Source organism: Pseudorasbora parva, chromosome 5 (genome assembly GCF_024679245.1).
Source record: "Pseudorasbora parva isolate DD20220531a chromosome 5, ASM2467924v1, whole genome shotgun sequence".
NCBI classification, from domain to species: Eukaryota; Metazoa; Chordata; class Actinopteri; order Cypriniformes; family Gobionidae; genus Pseudorasbora; species Pseudorasbora parva.
Genome location: NC_090176.1, coordinates 26705589 through 26729339, shown reverse-complemented (window position 1 = coordinate 26729339; position 23751 = coordinate 26705589). Strand labels below are relative to the sequence as shown.

Sequence of the window (23751 nt, the reverse complement as noted above, 5' to 3'; positions counted from 1 at the left end):
AACTGTCAAATTAAATCCAGGGTTGGTGCAAAATGACAAAAGAAACATAATTACATGCTAACCTTTAAGAAAGATCTCATAGTTCTGTGAAAGTTTCTGCCTTGATCTTTTTAATAGCCAATGACTTAGCAAGCAGCCCTGCACTTTAGAGCACTCAACATCAGTAACATTAAACATGACTTTTGAAAATGAATGAAAAGGTCAGAGTAGCCTACATTTATGGTACAAAAAGTTTATTTAGTAACAGCTTTGTAAACATTTGAGGTAAATGAACATTTACATCAACTTGTTCTTATAAAATTGAATACACAAGGCACTTCTTCTCTTAAGACAGCATCGAAACAGGCTGCTGTTCTGAGCATATGTAGGTGGTTCATTTCCCTGATTGGTCAGAATAATCAGCTCTGCTTGAGAAATCAGTTCAAGAAATGAGCGTTATCTGAGAATAATGGGCTGCAACTAAGTACACTACAAACGGATCGAGATAGGAAAGAGCTGGCTGGCTGGCCAATTCAAATTCAGAATCGATGAAATGCTATAATCCACAATGTTCAAATTTCCTGCAGCCCTTTCAGGCCACCACAACAGTCCTAAAATAAAACATGGGAAACGTGTATATTTCTTATACTCTACAAGTGCTGTTTTATAAATTACATTTGATGTTATTTAAGTGGAATAATACTGCCATCAACACAACGACTTTTACCATTAAGACATTTTCCTTTAAGGATCAAAAATATTTCCTCCTTTCTATCGATGTAAGAATTATTGAACAGTGTCTTTTGCCTAAATGTGCAAATCTTCAACTATTTACTAAAATGTAAACTTTAAGAACCAAAAAACGACAAAATAACACACTTTGGTTTTTGGATACATTAAAACAGCAGAAAATAAATAACATACATCTGTAAATACTGTGATCTGATTAAAGCTAAAGTAATACTGTCCTAAGGACAAACCTGCACAGTCTCTGTGTGATGAAGCAATGTACCTCTTTCTATTTCAGGGCTGTCTGTCTCTTTAAATGGATTGCCAAAGAATATACCTGATAATAAAAACATTGTACATTGTGTTTAAATGGGTCTCAAGAAAATAATAAATCCTGTTGTGCTGTCATGTTGTTCCAGTATGTGTACCGAAGGCATGTTCAACAGCAGTAGTCAGTGAAAATGAGGGCCTCACAGTAACCTGAAACTGGACCAACAAAAAATAAAAATAAAACTTCATATTAGCAGAAGACACTTGCAGCATCTTTTTATGTCCATTTTGAAGTAACTTCTTTTTTAGCAACCACGAACTGACTACAGAAAAGCAATGCTTTTGATGACATTTTTCTTTTGTACTCATTCTCAACCAATTGCTTACATTTTTAGAAATAAAAAATGCTCAAACGTTTCAATATAAAAACCAATAAGGATTTCAAATGTCACATGTAATGAGAGTTAGTACTCCCCTCCTCAGATTAACTACTTCAAAAAGTGATCATGTATTCCTGATGGCAAGATATAGCAAAACTCTCAAATCCAACAGAGGAGCAGGATGTGAACTTCAGATCATGGGATTGAAAAAAAGAAAAAAGTAACATGGTCCAGAGAATACACAAGCTATAGGAATTAAAACTGCACTATTCAGTAGTACAACAGTTATTTATATATGTCACTTGCCTCAGTATATGTTCATTTTTTCATATATGGATGACCTTTGTCTGTTATGCATTGAAGTTTGCCACTCATCAGGCAATGTGCTTTTTTACTTTTTTTTCTTCCCCAACACTATGATTTCTCTTTAGAGTGAGGAAATGTAGAGACAGATGCTGGAACAACAAACTTCAACTACTCTCTTCAATTTCTGACGATTTTTTTTCTATCCCAGGCTTCAGAAGTAATTCAAATAAAATAAAGCACATGTTAATACACAAGAGTCACGTGTCGTTGTTTACTCAATTAAACCATGGCTGGTATTTATGTTGTATTTAAAATCTAGTTTTGTTTGTTTGTAACTTGTTTTATTACACTGCAAACATTTAATGTTTGGTGCTTTTGTTACATCATGAGACTTGGATACAATATACTTACTAACGAGTTAATTTGGCCATATAATCTTAAGATATTAGGTTAAACTTTTTTGGCTTGCTGTCCACTGATGAGGGGCTCGATGAAGCAGCTTCAACTCGAGCTGTGATATACCCCCACAGTGACTAAATGATAATGTAAGGCAAGGTACCTAAGATAAAGGTGGAGTTTGGGGAGGTGGTGGGATGCTGGAACAGCCGAGACTGAGAAGAGGTAAGCAGCTGTTTATATACTCTAACTGTTGATTGGAAGATTAGATGGCTCACTCCTCCCTAAATTATGTTTAGAAACTTCACTAAATGGCAGTCTTTTGATTTTTACTTTAAGGTCAGACTAATTCAAGTGACATTTTTTTCAGTAAATCACTCCAGATTCTGTTATAACAACCTGCATCAGGTGGGCTGCTCCATTCAACTACTGCATTACACTAACCAGCATTCAGCAGCCATCTTTCATATTCCCATAAGAGATGAATGAATTCTTTGCGATTTTACATCGCTCACTGTATGAATGGAATTAACTTTTCCATTCCAGCAATCTGCCTCTCACTTCCTCTTGTTTTTTGCTGTATTTCTTTGTGTTTTTGTCCACAAAAACCTGCGTTTTGGGGTGGAGAGCCACTACACCGCCAGATCGTTAGGCCTCGCTCTCACGCTGCTGGCTTTACTAGCTCTGCTCAGTCGTCGAGCGTCAGTGAAAATAACGGGCGGCTCGTGCATCTCTACTGTTGTGGTGACGTGCCCTTCCTCCGGCCCAGCGCTCAAACCACCGGCAGCAGAAGCAGGGGTGTCAGCGAGCTGAGCAGCGTCTTTGGCTTGCTGCCCATTATTGGAAGAGCGAGACGAGGAGGAGGAGGATGAAGAAGGGGAGGGGGAGGCGGCGTTCATCTCCCGAGTCTGCTGCTCGGTGGCCAGGTTGGCCCAGTTCTGCTCGGCAGCCAGCCTGTGGTTGTTGTTGCTGATGTAAAAAGGTGAGGACTCCTCAAGCTCCTCGCGCAGAGGGTCCATCTTGAACTCAGCCGTGGAGGGTGCCGACACGGGCTGGAGGAACACGCCGCCACCCACAGCCACCTCCGTGTAGTCTGGTGGGTAGCTGAGGGTGGGAGGCACAGTTCTAGGAGACTCAGGCTCCGCTTCGTTCGCGTCGGGCAGCGACTCACGCTCGGGGGCGAACTCGTTGGTCATGCCCTGTTTGACCTTCTTCCATCCAAGGTGATAGATTTCTAACAAATTCAGCAAAAGGGACACGCAAGCCACCACAAGCATAAATATGATGAAGATGGTCTTTTCCGTGGGCCGGGAAATGAAGCAGTCCACCGTGTTGGGGCAGGGCCACCGTGCACACTTATACAGGGGCCGCAACTGGAAACCATAGAGGAAATACTGACCTAAAATAAACCCCACTTCAAACAGGGTCTTAAAAATTATGTTGAAAACATAGGTGCGCAACAAGGCACCTCTAATGCGGATTTTGCCGTGCTCGTCTCTGATTGGCGGCTTCTCCTTTTTGCCGCCGCCGCCCCCACCCCGTCCACCTGACTCCCCTCCCCCTCCGTTTCTATACAGGAGTTCTTTCTCCTCCTGGAGCCGGCTGGCCTTTCGTAGCTCCTCCTCGCGCTCTTTCCGCTTCTCCTCCATACGAACAATGTGCAAGACGTGGCCCAGGTAGATGAGCGTCGGCGTTGATACAAAGATGATTTGGAGCACCCAGAAGCGGATGTGGGAGATGGGGAAGGCCTCGTCGTAACAGACGTTCTCGCAGCCGGGCTGCTGCGTGTTGCAGGTGAAGTCAGACTGCTCATCGCCCCAGACCTCCTCGGCTGCCGCTCCCAAAACTAGAATCCTAAAAATGAAGAGTACCGTCAGCCAGACTTTGCCGATCACGGTCGAGTGTTCCTGTGCATTCTCCAAGAGCCGCCCAAGAAAGCTCCAGTCACCCATGCTTTACGATTTCTAGCCTAGAGAGAAAGTACAGTCTGGAGAGAGAGAGAGAGAGAGAGAGAGAGAGAGAGAGAGAGAGAGGTGTCAGGTGAGCAAAAGGGTTAAGAGGGGGAACAGAGAGAATTCATCAGAACTAGTCAAACTCTTAACAAAATAACATGTTAAACTGTACATTATATGGTCTTGATCCTCTTGCTATGTCTAGGCCTGTGTATGTTCAATCAGGCACAGCTACATAAACCTATAAAAAACAAGCTGAGCTCTCATGAACTCACACAGCATTTCACGGTTCTGTATAAGATCCGAACTGTACGCCCTGATGAAGCACTCGCCAGCCCCTCACACAAATATATCAAATGATGTTTAGGAAAATCGAGCAAATCGGCCTAGGCAGTTATCACGGCAAATATCACATTGACAAAAACGTTTGACATAAACGTAAGGATTTCATGACCCCTCGCTATTTAACTCTCTAACTGGCTGCTATGAACCTGGCATGCACACTGTAAGCAAACTCTCTATGGCTCGCTTTCTTTCCAGCCACTGACACACACACATACACTCGTACACACTTTTTCACCACACTCAAACACACAGTCTCTTTCTCTCTCACCTGTTCGCTTCACTGCCCAGTAGGCATGTGCTGAGATCGACATTATAATGTTCAAAAACATTTGAAAGCGTTGACTGGACAGTGGTGTGTGAAAGGCCCTGATAGAGCCAATTTCAGAGCATCAATTGAGAAATGGCAGTGAAATATGGAGACAAAACCAGGCCCCTTTTTGGTGTGAATCTACACTCATATCATGTCTACATGATTATAGCTAAAGCTAAAATAGCCAGCAATTCATGATTTCACCATGTAGTTGCTGTAAGTGTTTTAAAAAATGGATGAATCTAGAAATGGGTTTCATGATATAACCTAAATTGATTTTAATCAATCCAAATTAATCTTTATGATAATAAGCTCAAATAAACAGAAAGACTATACAGATTTCCACTTGTAAACAAAGACCCCCCAAATAGAAAAAGACATACAACAGGCAGAAAAACATAAATTTTACTTACTAAAATGATGTTGTTTTGAGGGCGGCAAATCCATCGACTAAGGTACTATATCAAGTCTATGACCCTGAAAGAGAAGGTGCAAGTTACATAATAATAATAATAATAATAGTAATAATAATAATAAACATTTATTAATTTATTTTACGATTTTATTAATTTTAAATGTTTTAGATAAATTTATACAACTGCTAATTTTGTTTTAAGAGTTTTTATTTGTTAAAAATTTAAAAAAAAATACATTTATTTTTTAAAGCCTTATATAGTTTCACATATAATATTTTTTGTGCCATTTTTTAGTAATTGATGGTCTGATATGGCTTCTTCTTTTTTTTTTTTTTATCAAATCGCCTACTCCCAAAAAAATCCCTCCTAAGGTAGCTCTCATTTTCATTACAGATATTAAAATGGTTAGGCCTAGTTTATAATTATCGCTATTATCTATCGTCTTTGATCCATCAGTTAAGCATTTAATTGCAAACTGCTGCTGTTTATATAATTAACGGATGATAGTAGCCTAATTGTCCAATGTTCTCACTATACTGTCAGGGTCAGACTGTCAGAGAAAGGCAGATTTTCTATTTTTTTGCACTGATTATGAGCTCATAGCGGTCATCTCAAAACAACAGATGACTTCTTGAAACGTGTCTAAATGATGTTAGCTGATAGTAGACTGAAACCATCCACACTGGTGTCATTGGCCTACCAGCTACCAGTCACAATAATATGGGATGTAAAATGATAATATTTTTTTTCCGTGAACCTAACTTAAAGCATACCTTGACTGAAGTAGGCAAACTTATATAATGAAAGAAATATCCAGCGGCCACTGGTGCCACAGTTTGAGTGCGTTGAAAGCATACAGACCTCCCAAAGGCAGCAGGAGCCCTCCCCGCTCCCCCCGTTCCCAAAATCCTGGCAGCACTGCCAGCTTACCAAACTCTTTTGAAAGTGGCCGGCCAACTTATTCATTCAAAAAAGTTCTTCACAAATAGACCCGAGGCCAAACTCTCGTAGAACACCTAGTTTTTCATGGCAAATCGAGTGTGGAGACGGGGTCTCACCAAGCGCAGCTGTCTCCCGTTCCCAGCCATCGCTACTGTCACTTTGAGTGGTCATGCAAGAGTGCTGCGTTCAGAAAGTCATCGGCCAGTCAGCGCGCACGCCACGCCCCTGTCAACTGGGGTAAACTCATCGCCCCAACTTAAATATACTCGAACACACGATGAAGACAGAAGCTTTATTTTACTTTATACCACAGAATATTGTCATAAAATAATGATAATTAAAGCTGCGAGCAGCGATGACGGGCCCAAGCCGGTGGCACCGCCACCCCGGTGGCATCAGCTTACCTGTGCACAGCAGGCCAATAGGCATTTAATATGGGAAAAAATAAATAAAGGGACTATGTCAAAGTCATTTGAATTCACCTCATTAACTGCAGCAACTGGTGCTGCTATGACCAGGAACCACAAGTCACATCTATGAGATCAATTACATTTTATTCATTAATTTTATGTCAGATGATGTCAAATGTCAATTTCAAAATAAGTGCAGAATACTGTCCAAATGCTGAAGTTGTATTATCCTTACACTTCTCTTAAAAATTAAATTAAGCCAAATCACAGAGACCGCAACAATTATTTTAATATCAGTGTCAGGTAAGAGTAATATGCGTGCATATCATTTATGGAAGTTTATTATAAACAGGCACTTTAATAAGATCATGTGAAATTAACTTTTTTTATCCATTTGAATTCTATCAATAAATAATTAGTTTAAAGAGGTGTCATACGTGATCTTTGCAAACACAGCACATGACCTTCTTTAAAGCCCATGTTATAGAAAACAATTAAAAGTATTAGGATATCACTTTCAATTATGTGCAAATGTATTTTTTGCAGCTCAAAATTTTGTAAGTTCAGAAGACCAGTATTTAATTAAAGATATAATATATGTTTTTGTTTTTTACTTATTTTTCACAATAAAGTGATAGATATTTGTGATAGCCTATGATATGAAAGGGTTAAATTATGAAAACACAAGAGAAAAGGTGACACACACACAGAGTGAGAGAGACCCCCTCCACACACACACACACACACACACACACACACACACACACACACACACACACACACACACACATAGTGATCCTAAGAGAGGGAGAGGGAGGGGGGAGGGGGAATGACAGACACAAAATCTAAACAGTGAGAGATCATTGTTTTTATTTCACTGTCTGAAAACACTGTTTTGCAATAACAACAATAGTTTTATCTTCAAAACAGTGTTCCCTAGGACATGTCCAACCTGGTTACTGAATAAGGCTACACTTCCACCTTCTGGTTATTCCATATACCGGTAGCTCATTGGTTATCATTTTTGTCCTTAAACATTAATCTTCTCATTTTTAAGTTACACACACCAATTACTTTTTGTTGAAAAAGACAATTAAATGTGTTTTTTCCTTTGTTAGTAATTTTTTTTAAATATTTATATGTTTTATTAATAATTATTTGTATTAACACAATTATTTAACTAATTATATAAAACAATATTGTCAATGCCCTACAAATAAACTGGTTTTATACATTTATTTTTTTATTCAAACCCAGAATAATATGTTTAATCCTTTAATGCAGGCCAAAGCACAGCATTGAGAGGTAATCTTTTTAGCGCACACGCACACACACACACACACACACACACACACACACACACACACACACACACACACACACACACACTCATGTCTGGTTCACTATCTTTCTGGGGACTCATAGACGTAATGGTTTTTATGCTTTACAAACCATATATTCTGTCCTCCTGCCCCTACCCCTAAACCTACCCATTTCACAAAACTTTCTGCATTTTTACATTTTCAAAAGAACTCATTCTGTATGATTTATAAGCTTTTGTACCCATTGGGACCTCAATTTAGGCCCCTACAGTGACATATGTGTCCCCATGAGTCTGTGTGCATTCAGGTTGAAGTCCCCACCAGGCTAGAACAACACACACACACACACACACACAGTAGTAATGCTGAAGTATGCTGCAGGCAACTCAAATCAGCTCAGCCCATCCCCCCATCCACAACACCCCCCTTCACCCCCCCCCCCCCCCCCCCGTCCCTGCCCCTCACACACACACACACACACACACACACTCATGTCTGGTTCACTATCTTTTTCTGGGGACTCACCATAGATGTAATGGTTTTTATGCTGTACAAACCATATATTCTGTCCTCCTACACTGCCCCTGCCCATCACAGGAAACTTTCTGCATTTTCACATTTTCAAAGTAACTCATTCTGTTTGATTTATAAGCTTTTGTACCCATTGGGAAGTCCCCATGAGTCTGTGTGCATTCAGGTTTAAGTCCCCACCAGGCTAGAAAACCATTCACACACACACACAGAGGTAATGTTTTTTTGCTTGAAAACTTATACAATATTGCCCTCTACTGGTCATTTAAGTGAGAGCATAAGTGTTGAAAAAAAAAAGAAAAAAAAACTGTGATTATATAGAATAACCAGCAGGTGGGAGTATAGCCTTATTTATGAACCAGGCACTGGTGTGCTTATTTTGTGTTTTTTAGGCTTTTGCTACGGGAACACCGTTTGAGATATCCAATAACCATTCGCATTTTAGCATCTTCTGTATATTTACTTCATGTTGTCCGAGTTTGGAGGAGATTGAATGAATCGCTTTTGAGGAGAAGGTAAAAACTCAGAGCTCGCTTTCAACTTTTTCTCATTTTCAAACCAGATTATCTAACTTCCTGTTGGTCAGAGCTAATGACAGTAAATTAGAAAGTTGTCCGGCTCGAAAAGTACAATATATATACCGAGTTTGGTGAATGTAGATAAAACTAACCCCCCACTTTTGACAAAAGATGGCGCTATTGAGCCCCTCTACCACGCCCGTTTCTGAATCTTTGCTTGCATCTTCTGGACAGCATGTCAGATGTGTGTGTTGAGTTTCATGCAATTTCAAGCATGCTAAGAGTCTCAAAAACACATAAAAAGATTATTAGACTTTGACACGTTGCCATGACAACAGTATTTCAAGAATCAGGAATCCATTCATATGTCTATATCTGCCATGTTTTGACATTATACTGATGAAGTTTGAAGTGAATCGGGTGAAAATAAGATGGGGATTTAAAGCAATTTTGAAAGTGACACACTTCCTGCTGCCAGTTGGTGGCGCTATAACTTTGACTCACAAAAGTCATATCCATGTGATCGGCCTCCTACAACGAACACACATCTGAAGTTTCATCAAAATGAATTAATGTATGCAGAAGTTATAACACACTTCCTGTTTCCCTTTTCTCGCCATAAATTCGTCTCTTCGCCACGGCCAAACCGTTTGAGATATCAAAAAGTTGCTCGCAATTTGGCATCCTCAGTGTGTTGACTTCACGCTGACCGAGTTTGGTGCTGATCGGGTGAATCGTCTAGGAGGAGTATCGCAAATTCCACAGCATGCGTTCCACAGCATGCGTTCAACAACCCCTAATAGCTCACTTCCTGTTGGGCTGACGCATAACTTAGAGCACGAAAGTTGTTTGGCCCGATGAGCTCTATATGTGTACCGAGTTTCATATATGTACGTGCAAGTCGGTTTGATTTATAGACCACGTTTTCAGAGCCCACTTTAGGGGGCGCTGTCGAGCCCCCCTGCCACGCCCGGGTCCCAGCCTCAGCCCGGCCCTGATGGCCGCGCATTCTGATGCGTGTGCAAAGTTTCAAGAGTTTTCGAGCACGGGAAGGGCCCCAAAAATGCCCAAATAGTCGCGTAAAAAAATAATAATAAATAATAATAACAAATTAAAGCTGCGAGCAGCGATGACGGGCCCAAGCCGGGGCACCGCCACCCCGGTGGCATCAGCTTAACTGTGCACAGCAGGCAATAGGCATTTAATATGGGGAAAAATAAATAAAGGGACTATGTCAAAGTCATTTGAATTCACCTCATTAACTGCAGCAACTGGTGCTGCTATGACCAGGAACCACAACACTCACATCTATGAGATCAATTACATTTTATTCATTAATTTTATGTCAGATGATATCAAATGTCAATTTCAAAATGAGTGCAGAATACTGTCCAAATGCTGAAGTTGTTTTATCCTTACACTTCTCTTAAAAATAAATTAAGCCAAATCACAGAGACCACAACAATGATTTTAATATCAGTGTCAGGTAAGAGTAATATGCGTGCATAAAATTTATAGAACTTTATAAACAGGAGAATATTTGAAAATTGCTCTAATATGCCACATGTATCACAGCAGCTGGTGCCACTATGACCACAAGCCACACCTATTATGAAATTTAAATATAGATTTTTTTTTAATGCATTAGGATATAATGGGTCACTCTCAATTATGTGCAAATGCATCTTTTGCAGCTCAAAATTTTGTAAATTCAGAGGGCCAGTGTTTAATTAAGATATAGTATTTTCTTTGTTGTTTTTACATATTTTTCACACTAAAGTGATAGTTATTTGTGATAGCCTCTGATATGAAGGTTTAAATTATGACAATCAAGAGACAAGGTGGCACACACAAAGAGTGAGAGAGATCCCCTCCACACACACACACACACACACACACACTCACACAATCAAAATGAAGCTGGCACCATCCCCCTACAAACAGACACACACACACTGAGAGAGAGAGAGAGAGAGAGAGAGAGAGAGAGAGAGAGAGAGAGAGAGAGAGAGAGAGAGAGAGAGAGAGAGAGAGAGAGAGAGAGAGAGAGAGAGAGAGAGAGAGAGAGAGAGAGAGAGAGAGAGAGAGATTAAACATGATTTTCAACAAAACAAAAATAGTAAAATCTAAACGGTGGGGAAAAGTTTCAAGCCACACTCATGATGTAATTTAAATATAGATGAATTCTAATGTAATGGGATATAAGTCATTTTCAAATATGTGCAAAGTTATCTTTTGCAGCGCAACATTTTGTATTTATTACAGTATTTAATTCAAGGTATTTGTAGAGTTTTTTTTTTTTTTAAACTCATTTTTTTTTTACATTTGTATTAGCCTATGATATGTTAGGGTTCAATTATTACCATCGAGAGAAAGTGACACACACACACACACACACACACACACACACACACACACACACACACACACACACACACACACACACACACACACACACACACACACACACATATCTGGTTCACTATCTTTTTGGGGACTCACCATAGACGTAATGGTTTTTATGCTGTACAAACCATATATTCTGTCCCCCTACACTGCTCCTACCCCTAAACAGTAGTAATGCTGAAGTATGCTGCAGGCAACTCTTATCAGTTAAGCCCATCCACCATCCCCCATCCACAACAAACCCCCCCCCCCCCCCCCCCCACACACACACACACACACACACAGACACTGTAGAAATCAATGACACATGTCCCCATGAGGCTGTGTGCATTCAGGTTGAAGTCCCCACCAGGCTAGAAAAAAGAACACACACACACACACACACACACACAAACACACACACACACACACGTCTGGTTCACTATCTATTTGGGGACTCACCATAGACGTAATGGTTTTTATGCTGTACAAACCATATATTCTGTCCTCCTACACTGCTCCTGCCCCTAAACCTACCCATCACACAAAACTTTCTGCATTTTCACATTTTCAAAAGAACTCATTCTGTATGATTTATAAGCTTTTGTACCCATTGGGAAGTCCCATGAGTCTGTGTGCATTCAGGTTTTAGTCCCCACCAGCCTAGAAAACCATTCTCACACACACAGGCAAGTTTTTTTGCTTGAAAACTTATACAATATTGCCCTCTACTGGTCATTTAAGGGAGAGCATAAGTGTTGAAAAAAACCACACAAAAAAACAGTGTGATATATAGAATAACCAGCAGGTGGGAGTATAGCCTTATTTATGAACCAGGCACTTGTGTGCTTATTTTGTCTTTTTTAGGCTTTTGCTAAGGGAAAACCATTTGAGATATCCAATAACCGTTCGCATTTTAGCATCTTCTGTATATTTACTTCATGTTGTCCGAGTTTGGAGGAGATTGAATGAATCGCTTTTGAGGAGAAGGTAAAAACTCAGAGCTCGTTTTCAACTTCTTGTTATCTTCCAACCAAATTATCTGACTTCCTGTTGGTCAGAGCTAATGACTGTAAATTAGAAAGTTGTCCGGCTCGAAATGTACAATATATATATACCGAGTTTGGTGAATGTACATAAAACTAACCCCCCACTTTGGACAAAAGCCACACTTCCTGCTGCCAGTTGGTGGCGCTATAACTGTGACTCACAAAAGTCATATCCATGTGATCGGCCTCTTACAACGAACACACAGCTGAAGTTTCATCAAAATGAATTAATGTATGCAGAAGTTATAACACACTTCCTGTTTCCCTTTTCTCGCCATAAATTCATCTCTTTGCCACGGCCAAACCGTTTGAGATATCAAAAAGTTGCTCGCAATTTAGCATCCTCAGTGTCTTGACTTCATGCTGACCGAGTTTGGTGCTGATCGGGTGAATCGTCTAGGAGGAGTATCGCAAATTCCAGAGCATGCGTTTTCCGAACAACCCATAATAGCTCACTTCCTGTTGGGCTGACGCATAACTTAGAGCACGAAAGTTGTTCAGCCCGATGAGCTCTATATGTGTACCGAGTTTCATATATGTACGTGCAAGTGTGTTTGATTTATAGAGCCCGTTTTCAGAGCCCACTTTAGGGGGCGCTGTCGAGCCCCCCTGCCACGCCCGGGTCCCAGCCTCAGCCCGGCCCTGATGGCCGCGCATTCTGATGCGTGTGCAAAGTTTCAAGAGTTTTCGAGCATGGGAAAGGCCCCAAAAATGCCCAAATAGTCGGTAAAAAAAATAATAATATATAATAATAATAATAATTAAAGCTGCGAGCAGCGATGACGGGCCCAAGCCGGGGGCATCGCCACCCCGGTGGCATCAGCTTAACTGTGCGCAGAAGGCCAATAGGCATTTAATATGGGAAAAAATAAAAGGACTATGTCAAAGTCATTTGAATTCACCTCATTAACTGCAGAAACTGGTGCTGCTATGACCAGGAACCACAACAGTCACATCTATGAGATCAATTACATTTTATTCACTAATTTTATGTCAGATGATGTCAAATGTCAATTTCAAAATGAGTGCAGAACACTGTCCAAATGCTGAAGTTGTATTATCCTTACACTTCTCTTTGTGTTTTTGACCTACCGTAGCTTCTGTTTGTTCACCAGTCTTATGCAGTAAAAAGCATGCATGTTTTTATTTTAATATGTGTGGCATTCAATATTTTTAAAAATATAAATAAATAAATAAATCTAAATCACAGAAACCACAAAAATGATTTCAATGTCAGTGTCAGGTAAGAGTAATATACATGCACAATTTTGTAAGTCCAGAAGGCCTGTATATTTTTTAAAGATATGTTATATTTTGTGTGGTTTTTTTAACTTATTTTTCACATCAAAGTGATAGCTATTTGTGATAGCCTATGATATAAAAGCGTTAAATTATGACAATCAAGAGACAAGGTGACACACACACACACACACACACACACACACACACACACACACACACACACACACACACACACACACACACAGAGTGATCCTGAGAGAGGGAGAGTGAGGGGGGAGGGGAATGACAGACACAAAATCTAAACAGTGAGCGAACATTGTTTTTATTTCACTGTCTGAAAACACTGTTTTGCAAAAACAACAATAGTTTTATCTTCAAAACAGTGTTCCCTAGGACATATCCAACCTGGTTACTAAATAAGGCTACACTTCCACCTTCTGGTTATTCTATATACCGGTAAATCATTGGTTCTCATTTTTGTCCTTAAACAAAAGGCATTAATCTTCTCATTTTTTAAGTTTCACACACTACTTATTTTTATTTTATTTTTTTAAAGACAATAAAATGTGTTTTTTCTTTTGTTAGTAATGTTTTTTTTATATTTATATATTTTTATTAATAATTATTTGTATTAACACAATTATTTAACTAATTATATAAAACAATATTGTCAATGCCCTACAAATAAACTGGTTTTATACATTAATTTTTTTATTCAAACCCAGAATAATATGTTTAATCCTTTAATGCAGGCCAAAGCACAGTATTGAGAGGTAATCTTTTTAGACAGAAGAGTGGCTCACACACACACACACACACACACACTGTAGAAATCAGTGACACGTGTCCCCATGAGTCTGTGTGCATTCAGGTTGAAGTCCCCACCAGGCTAAAAAGAACACACACACACACACACACACACACACACTCATGTCTGGTTCACTATCTTTCTGGGGACTTATAGACGTAATGGTTTTTATGCTTTACAAACCATATATTCTGTCCTCCTGCCCCTACCCCTAAACCTTCCCATTTCACAAAACTTTCTGCATTTTTACATTTTCAAAAGAACTCATTCTGTATGATTTATAAGCTTTTGTACCCATTGGGACCTCAATTTAGGCCCATACAGTGACATGTGTCCCCATGAGTCTGTGTGCATTCAGGTTGAAGTCCCCACCAGGCTAGAACAACACACACACACACACACACACACACACACACACACACACACACACACACACACACACACACACACACACACACACACACACACACACACACACACACACACAGTAGTAATGCTGAAGTATGCTGCAGGCAACTAAAATCAGCTCAGCACATCCCCCCATCCACAACACCCCCCTTCACCCCCCCACCCCTGCCCCTGCCCCTCACACACACACACACACACACACACACACTCATGTCTGGTTCACTATCTTTTTCTGGGGACTCACCATAGATGTAATGGTTTTTATGCTGTACAAACCATATATTCTGTCCTCCTACACTGCTCCTACCCCTAAACCTACCCATCACACAACTTTCTGCATTTTCACCTTTTCAAAAGAACTCATTCTGTCTGATTTATAAGCTTTTGTTCCCATTGGGAAGTCCCCATGAGTCTGTGTGCATTCAGGTTTAAGTCCCCACCAGGCTAGAAAACCATTCACACACACACACAGAGGTAAGGTTTTTTTGCTTGAAAACTTATACAATATTGCCCTCTACTGGTCATTTAAGTGAGAGCATAAGTGTTGAAAAAACAAACAAAAAAAAAAACAGTGTGATATAGAGAATAACCAGCAGGTGGGAGTATAGTCTTATTTATGAACCAGGCACTTGTGTTCTTATTTTGTGTTTTTTAGGCTTTTGCTACGGGACCACCGTTTGAGATATCCAATAACCGTTCACATTTTAGCATCTTCTGTATATTTACTTCATGTTGTCCGAGTTTGGAGAAGATTGAATGAATCGCTTTTGAGGAGAAGGTAAAAACTCAGAGCTCGCTTTCGACTTCTTGTTATCTTCCAACCAAATTATCTGACTTCCTGTTGGTCAGAGCTAATGACTGTAAATTAGAAAGTTGTCCGGCTCGAAATGTACAATATATATACCGAGTTTGGTGAATGTAGATAAAACTAACCCCCCCACTTTGGACAAAAGTGACACACTTCCTGCTGCCAGTTGGTGGCGCTATAACTGTGACTCACAAAAGTCATATCCATGTGATCGGCCTCTTACAACGAACACACAGCTGAAGTTTCATCAAAATGAATTAATGTATGCAAAAGTTATAACACACTTCCTGTTTCCCTTTTCTCGCCATAAATTTGTCTCTTCGCCACGGCCAAACCGTTCGAGGTATCAAAAAGTTGCTTGCAATTTAGCATCCTCAGTGTCTTGACTTCATGCTGACCGAGTTTGGTGCTGATCGGGTGAATCGTCTAGGAGGAGTATCGCAAATTCCAGAGCATGCGTTTTCCGAACAACCCATAATAGCTCACTTCCTGTTGGGCTGACACATAACTTAGAGCACGAAAGTTGTTCGGCCCGATGAACTCTATATGTGTACCGAGTTTCATATGTGTACGTGAAAGTGTGTTTCATTTATAGACCACGTTTTCAGACCCCACTTTAGGGGGCGCTGTCGAGCCCCCCTGCCACGCCCGGGTCCCAGCCTCAGCCCGGCCCTGATGGCCGCGCATTCTGATGCGTGTGCAAAGTTTCAAGAGTTTTCGAGCATGGGAAGGGCCCCCAAAATGCCCAAATAGTCGGGTTAAAATAATAATAATAATAATAATAATAATCCTTAGAAGAACAATAGGGCTCTGCGCCCTTTCAGGGCTTGGGCCCTAAAAACCCTTAGAAGAACAATAGGGCTCTGCGCCCTTTCAGGGCTTGGGCCCTAATAACAAAGAAAAAAAAAAATAATCCTTAGAAGAACAATAGGGCTCTGCGCCCTTTCAGGGCTTGGGCCCTAATAATAATAATAACAAATTAAAGCTGCGAGCAGCGATGACGGGCCCAAGCCGGGGGCACCGCCACCCCGGTGGCATCAGCTTAACTGTGCACAGCAGGCAATAGGCATTTAATGTGGGAAAAAATAAATAACGGGACTATGTCAAAGTCATTTGAATTCACCTCATTAACTGCAGCAACTGGTGCTGCTATGACCAGGAACCACAACACTCACATCTATGAGATCAATTACATTTTATTCATTAATTTTATGTCAGATGATGTCAAATGTCAATTTCAAAATGAGTGCAGAATACTGTCCAAATGCTGAAGTTGTATTATCCTTAGCCTTCTCTTAAAAATAAATTAAGCCAAATCACAGAGACCGCAACAATGATTTTAATATCAGTGTCAGGTAAGAGTAATATGCGTGCATAAAATTTATAGAAGTTTATTATAAACAGCCACTTTTATAAGATCATGTGAAATTATATTTTTTTATCCATTTGAATTTTAATCAATAAATAATTAGTTTAAAGAGGTGTCATACGTGATCTTTGCAAACACAGCACATGACCTTCTTTAAAGCCCATGTTATAGAAAACAATTAAAAGTATTAGGATATCACTTTCAATTATGAGCAAATGTATTTTTTGCAGCTCAAAATTTTGTAAGTTCAGAAGACCAGTATTTAATTAAAGATATAATATATGTTTTTGTTTTACTTATTTTTCACAATAAAGTGATAGATATTTGTGATAGCCTATGAAATGAAAGGGTTAAATTATGAAAAAACAAGAGACAAGGTGACACACACAGAGTGAGAGAGACTCCCTCCACACACACACTCACAGAGTGAGAGAGACCCCCTCCACACACACACACAGAGAGTGAGAGAGACCCCCTCCACACACACACACACACACACACACACAGAGTGAGAGACCCCCTCCACACACACACACACACACACACACACACACACACACACACACACACACACACACACACACACACACACACACACACACACACACACACACACACACACAGAGTGATCCTGAGAGAGGGAGAGGGGGGGTAATTTTTTTTATATTTATATTTTTTTAATTATAATTATTTGTATTAACACAATTATTTAACTAATTATATAAAACAATATTGTCAATGCCCTACAAATAAACCGTTTTTTTACATTAATTTTTTTATTCAAACCCAGAATAATATGTTTAATCCTTTAATGCAGGCCAAAGCACAGTATTGAGAGGTAATCTTTTTAGACAGAAGAGTCTCTCTCTCTCTCTCTCTCTCTCTCTCTCTCTTTCTCTCTCTCTCTCTCTCTCTCTCGCTCTCTCTCTCTCTCTCTCACACACACACACATACACATACACACACACACACACACACACACACACACACACACACACACACACACACACACACACACACACACACACAGTAGAAAGCTGCAGGTATTAATCAGCCCATCCCCCCTCCACACACACACACACACACACACACACACACACACACACACACACACACAGCCACACACACACACACACACACACACGTCTGGTTCACTATCTTTTTGGGGACTCAGCATAGATGTAATGCTTTTTATGCTGTACAAACCATATATTCTATCCCCCTACACTGCGCCTACCATAAACCTACCCATCACACAAAACTTTCTTCAAAAGAACTAATTCTGTCTGATTTATAAGCTTTTGTACCCATTGGGAAGTCCCCATGAGTCTGTGTGCATTCAGGTTTAAGTCCCCACCAGGCTAGAAAACCATTCACACACACACACAGAGGCAAGTTTTTTTGCTTTAAAACTTATACAATATTGCCCTCTACTGGTCATTTAAGTTAGAGCATAAGTGTTGAAAAAAAAAAAAAAAAAAAAACAGTGTGCTATATAGAATAACCAGCAGGTGGGAGTATAGCCTTATTTATGAACCAGGCACTTGTGTGCTTATTTTGTCTTTTTTAGGCTTTTGCTAAGGGAACACCGTTTGAGATATCCAATAACCGTTCGCATTTTAGCATCTTCTGTATATTTACTTCATGTTGTCCGAGTCTGGAGGAGATTGAATGAATCGCTTTTGAGGAGAAGGTAAAAACTCAGAGCTCGTTTTCGACTTCTTGTTATCTTCCAACCAAATTATCTGACTTCCTGTTGGTCAGAGCTAATGACTGTAAATGAGAAAGTTGTCCGGCTCGAAATGTACAATATATATACCGAGTTTGGTGAATGTACATAAAACTAACCCCCCACTTTGGACAAAAGCCACACTTCCTGCTGCCAGTTGGTGGCGCTATAACTGTGACTCACAAAAGTCATATCCATGTGATCGGCCTCTTACAACGAACACACAGCTGAAGTTTCATCAAAATGAATTAATCTATGCAGAAGTTATAACACACTTCCTCTTTCCCTTTTCTCGCCATAAATTCATCTCTTCGCCACGGCCAAACCGTTTGAGATATCAAAAAGTTGCTCGCAATTTGGCATCCTCAGTGTCTTGACTTCATGCTGACCGAGTTTGGTGCTGATCGGGTGAATCGTCTAGGAGGAGTATCGCAAATTCCAGAGCATGCGTTTTCCGAACAACCCATAATAGCTCACTTCCTGTTGGGCTGACGCATAACTTAGAGCACGAAAGTTGTTCAGCCCGATGAGCTCTATATGTGTACCGAGATTCATATATGTACGTGCAAGTGTGTTTGATTTATAGAGCCCGTTTTCAGACCCCACTTTAGGGGGCGCTGTCGAGCCCCCCTGCCACGCCCGGGTCCCAGCCTCAGCCCGGCTCTGATGGCCGCGCATTCTGATGCGTGTGCAAAGTTTCAAGAGTTTTCGAGCATGGGAAAGGCCCCAAAAATGCCCAAATAGTCGGTAAAAAAAATAATAATATATAATAATAATAATAAAAACCCTTAGAAGAACAATAGGGCTCTGCGCCCTTTCAGGGCTTGGGCCCTAATAATCCTTAGAAGAACAATAGGGCTCTTCGCCCTTTCAGGGCTTGGGCCCTAATAATAATGATAAGTATAACAAAAATATTATATGAAATAATAGCCTAATAATAATAATAATAATAATAATAATAATAATAATAATAATAATAATAATAATAATAATAATATAATTGATCAAGACTTTTGAGAACAAAAATGGGACGTTTTCATTTTTGTATCACTCCGCGTTCAATGTGTTGATTGCAAGCGTATCTGCTTTGGTTTCTGTGGAACTTTTTTCGTTGGCTGAGTAAAATATAATCAATATATTAGGCCTACAAATCTACTTTTATTTAAAAACACTAATATGTAATCAAATCACCAGTGGCCGAATTATAGTTGTGCTAACGCAACTGTAGGCCTACAACTGCACTCTTCCTCGTGTGCTTGATTATTTTCCACTGAAGATGTGATAGGCAACAGGGTCCAGTGTGGAAGTTTAAAACAAAAATGTATTTAGGCTGTAAAGTTAGAAGGCCTAATGAAAGCAATCACTAAAAGCTTGTTTGTGGCAGTAAACTGGCAAAAAGATAATAATGAGTCTCTAGTCAAAAATTCTGGATTTTTTTCAAGGCCTATTGCATGCAAGTAGGATAGTCATGCAGCAGGCCTGACCTAAAATAGAAAGAAAGGCACCGCCCTCCATGGGTTTTCATGGAAAAAAAATCCACCAGTAGGAATCACACTACAGACAAACACATCAAACATTTAAAAAGTTTTTTATTAAGATTCATAAAAAAGTTGTTATAAAATCCATAATTAGAAAGAAACGTAAATATTATTAACTGACAATCAAAAATGATCACGTCTCGCGTTTGGAAACAGCAGATTCCATTGATGCCATGTGGAAACTTGGTAGGCTAACAATTATACCAGCAGTTTAATCACAGCATTAAAAACAAAACTGTTCACCGCTGACTTAGACCCACTCAGAGAGGAGAAAAACTAAACAGAAGATAACGGACAGATGATGAAGCGCGAATCCACGTTTAAGCTTTGTCAGTTAATGCCCTCTCACCTGTCAACAGGTAGACTGACTGAGATGACATACAGCACGCGGCGCGCCACTAGTAAACATTCTCACGTGACGTTTATTTGTTCTGAAATAAGAAACTGCTGTAAGATTATATTAAATCCCCGGTAGAGCAAGGATATTGCGAAACGCCTTAAAACTACACAGACGTAACATTTTTGTTGAGACTTTTAAATAACGCACCAAACCAAGCACAAATAAAAACACAAAACCCCCTTCAGCTTTCTAAATTAAAGGCTAGGCTACTACCAGTCTTAAAAAAGGTTGATTAAAAAATGCGTTTAAAAAGTAAACAAAGCTAAACTCAATCACTGTAAAAGTCCAAAGAAAGAGAAGCATTTATGTACAATACAACATAGTAAATGACCTCTCAAATACAGGACACATTTTTGTGCAAAGGTCCCTGAACTTCATTTATGTTGCTGTGACCACTAGGAGTCACTCTTGGGCTTTTCCAATGCAATGATTAAAGAGTAAAAAGGCTGAGCAGGTTTTACCTGGGGGAAAAATTCAGCAACCCCACAAATTCTTACAGTCGATTTAGTGTAATAGTCCCTATAGTCATCTTTTGGTTTGGGGGAGGAATGTCACCTTTTATATTAACCATGCTTGAAACCTGCTCTCAGGTTTGCGGCTTTGTTCTATTCTCAGGACAACTTGTCAAAAACAAGCTACAAATAACATTCTGTTAAAACACTGTCATCTACGTGCCTATTATCATCCAAGATGATAGTAGAATTGAGTCACTGGATATAGGGCTAATCTTAAAGAGACTTATTGGTCGAGGAGTCCGAAGCGGAGGACAGCAACCTTGTGTTCTTTTCGTTCTGTAAGAGCGCCTTTTCTGTGGAAATTTTGTCTTGGTGTACAAAGGCGCGCCTCCCCTTTCTTCTGGCTGAGCACCTCAGCAATGCCTTGACAATCAAATAGCTCAGTTCAGCCACATTGAGCACAATGCAGATGGAAGAAGATCCCACCATGAAAATGGTGAAGACGGTCTTCTCCGTTGGTCGTGAGATAAAGCAGTCAACTTTATTGGGACAGGGCCACTGCTCACACTTCACAAGACGTGCCATCTGAAACCCATCGTAGACATAATACAGTGCATACATGAATCCGGCCTCGAAAAGGAGCCGGAAGAACAGGCTGGAGGTGTAGGTCCACCACAGCGGCCCAGTGATGGGAAGACGTCTCTTCTTCAGGCTTTCCAGGTCATCCCCTTTGACAGTGCCACTGCGGTTGGCCAGTAGGCCTTTCTTTACGCTGCGTTTGCGGTACGCTACATGCATAGCCACCAGCAAAGCCGGTGTAGACACAAAGATGAGCTGCAGGCACCAGAAACGGATATGTGAGACTGGAAAGAAGTGGTCGTAGCAGACGTTTTTGCAGCCGGGCTGTTGTGTGTTACAGGTAAAGTCGGACTGCTCATCTCCCCAGACCGTCTCGGCGGCTATTACAAGGATGCAAATGCGGAAGATGAAGAGGACAGATAGCCAGATCTTTCCCAAGCTGGTGGAGTGTTTATTTACCCCTCCCAGTTGGGCATAAAGCGCTCCCCAACTCATCTTGTCTACTGTTGCTCTCAGCTCCTATAATTTAAAAGAAAAAGAGGAATTTGATTTACCAACTATAAAAAGGCAAACTTTACATTTGTTGAATAAGCATGCAAACTGGAATTGTTTTTAATAGTTTTAAAATAAAAACATGAAAAACATGTTACATATTATTTACACAGTATTATTGACAACTTGTCTGGAAATTGCATTTTGAATTATAAAAATATTTTGATCCATTTATTAATCCATTTATTCCACTTTTTTTGTGTAAATGTAGGTGGCGCTGGGTAGATTACTTACAAATTGTAATCGGTTACTGATTCCAAAATTACATGACAAAAACTGTAGTTAGTAACATCATTCATTGCATTACATATTTAAGGTAAGACAACTTTTGGATTATGATTAAATTACTTTTGACCTAACTTGTTTATCACATTGATTTTAGTAAAATAATCTTGTACCATACAAGAAATTAAATATAGGAGAAAGAAAATATATTCCATTATTTGCTGTCAACAATATGAAGTTAGCATTAAATATTAAGTTATGTCAGGGTTTCCCAGACTGGGGTTTGTGATGGAACTGGGTTTCATAAACTTAATGAAAAGCTATTCAGTAATTAACTCATGATTTAAAAAAAAAAAAAAAAAATACTTTAAAAAAAAACAAAAGCAAAAAAATAAATAAAAATATTAGGTCAAAGAAATAAAAAAATAATGTGTTAATTATGAGTTGATTAGAAATGTTGAGAAAACTCTTTCTGTGTGTGTGACCGTATGAATTTTTACAAGCAGTAGGCCTAGGCATTTTTAAAAAGTAAAAGTAGTAAGGAGGTAATCAATGAATTATGAATATTTGACTGTAAGTGCGATACTATGTAATCATGCAATCGATAAAAAAAGTAGCCTAACTGTAGTCTGAATGAGTATTTTAAAACGTAATATAATCGAATTACAAGTAGCTTACCCAAGCTAGGCCTACACTGTGTTCAAAATCAAACTTATTTTATTTAGTAACTTCGGTCGAGCTTTGGGCTCTTCATATTTGGTGGAGTTTATCGTCTAAAATATCAGTGAGATTTATGGAAGTTTCGCAAAAGTTTACCTGTTAGCTTACAAGACGATTCAGATCAAATCCATGATCTATGTATCCGTCCAGGTGAGTAAAAATGAGTAAATTCACTTGCAGTTTCTTCTTAGTCTCTAGAGTGAGATGAAGTGATTGACTGAGGACAGCGAGCGCATATTTAGTGCCTTCTCTCCCTCTCTCTCTAGGAAAGGCGCACCTGACATCGGGCGGAGCCACTGCATTCATTGGATGGTTCTTCAGCTAGCAAGTGACAAAACTAGAATTCTCCATGTCCACGGAATGCGTCGTGCGCTTGCACGGCTCAACTAGAGACGCCGCAGTCGCGTCGCGTGCAGATGTGGTAGCTATTATGTTCCGCGGCCTGTTTAGAAACGTAAAACATATTTAATTTTCACACATCAGTGGCCATAATTTAACCGTTTCTTTTAGGGTAAAAATTTAAACTTTTTAATAGGCTAATACTTCAATTCAATTCGAGGGAGAGTGTGAGAGAGATACTTTTGCTGCAAAAGTTTACCATCGTCTACAGTGGTTCCAAAAAGTATTGAACACTCCTAAAATGTGTTTGCATTACATAAAATATAGAAAATATCAAAC

At 39.7% G+C, this 23751-nt stretch overlaps 2 protein-coding genes across 6 annotated transcripts; both read right to left on the bottom strand.

Annotated features, from left to right (window-relative positions):
* Positions 1 to 231: 231 nt before the first annotated feature.
* Positions 232 to 6313, bottom strand: gja3 (gap junction protein, alpha 3). 5 transcript variants are annotated; one of them, XM_067443645.1, is made up of 3 exons: positions 5857 to 6309; positions 5081 to 5144; positions 232 to 4047 (listed from the first exon to the last, which is right to left on the bottom strand). In XM_067443645.1, the coding sequence occupies exon 3, from the start codon at positions 4010 to 4012 to the stop codon at positions 2693 to 2695; it is 1320 nt and encodes a 439-aa protein (XP_067299746.1). In that variant the 5' UTR covers positions 4013 to 4047; positions 5081 to 5144; positions 5857 to 6309; the 3' UTR covers positions 232 to 2692. The 5 variants fall into 5 exon arrangements, with proteins under 5 accessions (XP_067299746.1, XP_067299747.1, XP_067299749.1 ...); XM_067443646.1 differs by having other exon boundaries at positions 6142 to 6309; XM_067443648.1 differs by lacking the exon at positions 5081 to 5144 and having other exon boundaries at positions 232 to 4029; positions 5857 to 6313.
* Positions 6314 to 20176: 13863 nt separating this feature from the next.
* Positions 20177 to 23700, bottom strand: gjb8 (gap junction protein beta 8). The gene is made up of 2 exons (XM_067443642.1): positions 23170 to 23700; positions 20177 to 22095 (listed from the first exon to the last, which is right to left on the bottom strand). Exon 2 carries the CDS (start codon positions 22069 to 22071, stop codon positions 21271 to 21273), a length of 801 nt encoding a protein of 266 aa, XP_067299743.1. The 5' UTR covers positions 22072 to 22095; positions 23170 to 23700; the 3' UTR covers positions 20177 to 21270.
* Positions 23701 to 23751: the final 51 nt, after the last annotated feature.

Excerpts from the sequence above, each read along its gene's own strand:
- gja3 (XM_067443648.1), bottom strand. The coding sequence starts at position 4,012 with ATGGGTGACTGGAGCTTTCTTGGGCGGCTCTTGGAGAATGCACAGGAA.
- gjb8 (XM_067443642.1), bottom strand. The coding sequence starts at position 22,071 with ATGAGTTGGGGAGCGCTTTATGCCCAACTGGGAGGGGTAAATAAACAC.